This window comes from Crocodylus siamensis, chromosome 5 (genome assembly GCF_052110815.1).
Source record: "Crocodylus siamensis isolate JL-2025a chromosome 5, ASM5211081v1, whole genome shotgun sequence".
NCBI lineage: Eukaryota > Metazoa > Chordata > Crocodylia > Crocodylidae > Crocodylus > Crocodylus siamensis.
This window is the reverse complement of record NC_143399.1, coordinates 33,109,816-33,112,884: the sequence shown is the minus strand read 5'-3', so window position 1 is coordinate 33,112,884 and position 3,069 is coordinate 33,109,816. Positions and strand designations below refer to the sequence as shown.

Genomic DNA, 3,069 nt, shown 5'->3' with positions numbered 1-3,069 from the left:
TCTGAGGAGATACCAAAATAGAGGCACTTTCTCAGAGGGTTAGAATTTCATTGGTCAGTGGAATAGATCACGAGGATTCTGGCACTCTCTATATGGCAGGGTGGAAGCTAGCATGCCAGAAGCCACTAAATTGATAGCATCAGCTTTAGCTGAGGAAATATTCCCGGGCTGTTATATGAGTAGGGGGGAGTGTAGAAGATCTGGCAGGCGGCAATGCAAACAAGCTCCTTTGGTAGCCTGTGAAAGTTGCTGGTGGTGACTTTATCTTCAGAAGGGTCTGCAGAACAGAAGGTTTGAACATGCCCAAGGACTGTAATATTTTTCAAACTCTGATAGCAGCTCTCTGCTGTTCTTACCACCGTAAACCCATGATGGGAGTCAAGGTAGGTGCCCTTCTGTGATAACAGTAAATATTCTGTGTGCTACTCAGGAACTCTATATTCACAACTGTTTTGTGTTTGCCATGACAGTTTAATGAAGTTCATATGCTTGTTGTAAAGGATCTTTTTATAATCATTCGTAGAAAGCAAATGTCTTGGGACATTTGTAAATCCTGCTGCTTTTTTCAGGATACCCAAATATGGATTTAGAGACCTAAATTTAAGCAAGTAACTGTGAAGGGTCATTGCACTGAGAGCTTTTGCTTTCTATCTGGGTAATATTGCTGAGCAGTTCTTTAATTAAATCTTGGTTTGACCCCTGGAGCCAAAATTCTATAAAGGAAAGGAGAAGCATATAAAATACTTGCATTCATTCAAGGTCATTGAGTCTTTTATTTTACTTTTTCATTTAGGTTAGCAACATCACAGGCAGTTTAGATTTTATTGTTACGTTTAAAATTTGAGATCTTATTTATAAAACACTAAAAATGTTCAAAGCACTTTCACAGGCATTGAGTAGATTGAGCCAAAATTGCAAATTAGGTTTTAAATTTTGACACAGAGCTTGGCTATGGATCTGGGTTTCGGTTTGGCCTACGTTTAAAAAATGAAGATGAAACCATATAAGCAGGCTTGCAATTTCTGCCAGCTCCATGTATTAATATGACAACTTGTTTGTATACAGGTGTAAAGAGGCCTTCAGGGATGAGCATCTCTGTGTGTTAAAAGTTATTGTCTGTTGTCTTTGTAATTAGAGCATGCCAGCTTCCTCCCAAAGGGGATTGAGACCCCTTCAGTTCTTGGACACAGGGGAGTGAGTGCCACACAGCTACAACATACAGAGCTTTTGTTCTAACACAGAGATTGTTTTTTGCTTGTTTGTTTTTAAGTGTAAGGATGCCTGTAATCATTACAGGCTCTTTTGTGGTAATGTGAATCCTACCCTATCTCAATACCTGATTTATGTTTGGAAACAAAAGAAAACACATGCTGGAGGTTGCACAAGCTGGGGTACAGCTGAATAACTGGGGGAGTCCACCCCTGCTTGCCTCAATTTAATCGCCATCAGTTGCCCAGCATCAAATTAAACATCCACTGGCTGAGAGAGACTAACTGTGTCTCTCTCCAAATCCTATTAATACTACTGAGAAATCAAGCTAATGTCAGATCCACGGTGCCCCTCCAGCACAGGCCAACTGCATTTAGTAGAGTAAAGGCCTGCTATACTAATTAAGTTTGTCTTCATCTTTCCTTTCCTACTTGTACTTGCTTAGACAAAATTCTGTACTGTTCTGAACTGTTTAATCTCTTTTTGCCTGCTTTTCAGGGTCATATATTCAAGTAGTAAAGTGACTCAGGTCCCTAAGTCAGTAAATAGGCACATATATAGCTATTGAATTTAGTAGACACAAGACATCTGAATACCTTTGAATATCTGCACCCTAATCCTAATGATTTTCAGCATTTTTTTTAATTTTAGCTATTTAGCTAGAAAGCATTGCTTGAGTTGCTTTTTTGACCACAAGATCATTGGTTGGTGTTCAGTTACTACATTGGCCTGAAGTGCCCTTTAAGCCAAAAGGGGGAATGCCATGGTTTGCCATCTTCCACATCGTCGGCTTTCACTGGGACTTTGTAAAAACTCACTGGGAGCATGTAAAACTCACAGAAAGTTCTCCCTAATCCAAAAATACTCTTCCTTCTCACTGTAAGACCCCCCACTGGAGTAGTTGTCAGTGTAAATGAGTACAGAATCTGCCTTGTAAAACTGATTTCTTTTGACTTTATTGGTATTTTGTAGGCTATAACTATAATTCTGTTGCTCCAAGATTTTCCAAATGAAGTTGGGGTTTAGGGTTTGCTATCAGTACAATTAAAACTATCGTTCTTGACCATGCCCTTTGTTTAACTTGGCATGAATTTCTAATACTTAAAATAACGCCAGTGTTGTCATAGCAACTTTCCATTTGGTCTAATCCATATAGTCTCTGGAGAAACTGAAATGTTAATAGTATTTGCTTGCTGTATGGGGAAAAAATAAAGCCTTTTATATAGAAACAAATTACAGCTGGTCTCCTTTCAAAAATAAGGTTCTATTTAAAGAGGTTTCCAGCATTTAAAATAGATTTCAATACATGTGTTCCAGCAGGCTCTGCTGATTTATCTTAATTTCAATCCAACAAACTGCTCTTTTCAAAAGCAGTTTAGGGTAGGGGAGTGGGGCTTATTTGTTCAAGGGAAAATTGTGAGAGGTATAGAAATGGATGGGAGTAGGAGAAGGCAAGTCTGTGGTGAGGTATGGAATACCTCCTTTCTCTAGCACGTAGCACTTAGGACTACTCTGATGAGAACATAGGCCTAGTTGTCCAGTCAGTTATACCAGGGTAAGACTACTAACTTCGGTGGAAATATATAAATATAATCCCATTCTACTAACCCTTCATTTTGACAGGGATCATCTTTATTTGTTGTAACAGAGGGTCAGATTTATCCCAATAAATTCACTGACATCAGCAGGGATGAATTTGAACAGGAGACCAGATTCCACTCTATTGCACTCAAGTACATACACAGTAACTGCATTAACTTGAGCTTTAACTGAGAGCAGAGCTTGGCCTACCATACAGCCAGTAAATTGCATGCCAGCAAGTATTATAGTGAAATCCATGGGATCTGGACATTGACACTG

The 3,069-nt window shown here is 39.1% G+C and overlaps 1 protein-coding gene across 4 annotated transcripts in view; it reads left to right on the top strand.

Moving 5' to 3' along the window:
• BCAR3 (BCAR3 adaptor protein, NSP family member) overlaps positions 1 to 3,069 on the top strand; it is a 147,490-nt gene that overhangs the window by 115,618 nt on the left and 28,803 nt on the right. The window contains exon 1 of one of the 4 annotated variants that reach the window (XM_090049588.1): positions 182 to 383. The exons of the other annotated variants lie outside the window; for them this stretch is intronic. Coding sequence (XP_089905714.1) covers positions 300 to 383 — 84 coding nt within the window. The 5' untranslated portion in view covers positions 182 to 299. Of the gene's footprint in view, positions 1 to 181; positions 384 to 3,069 lie in introns of those variants that run through there. 4 annotated transcript variants of the gene reach the window in all.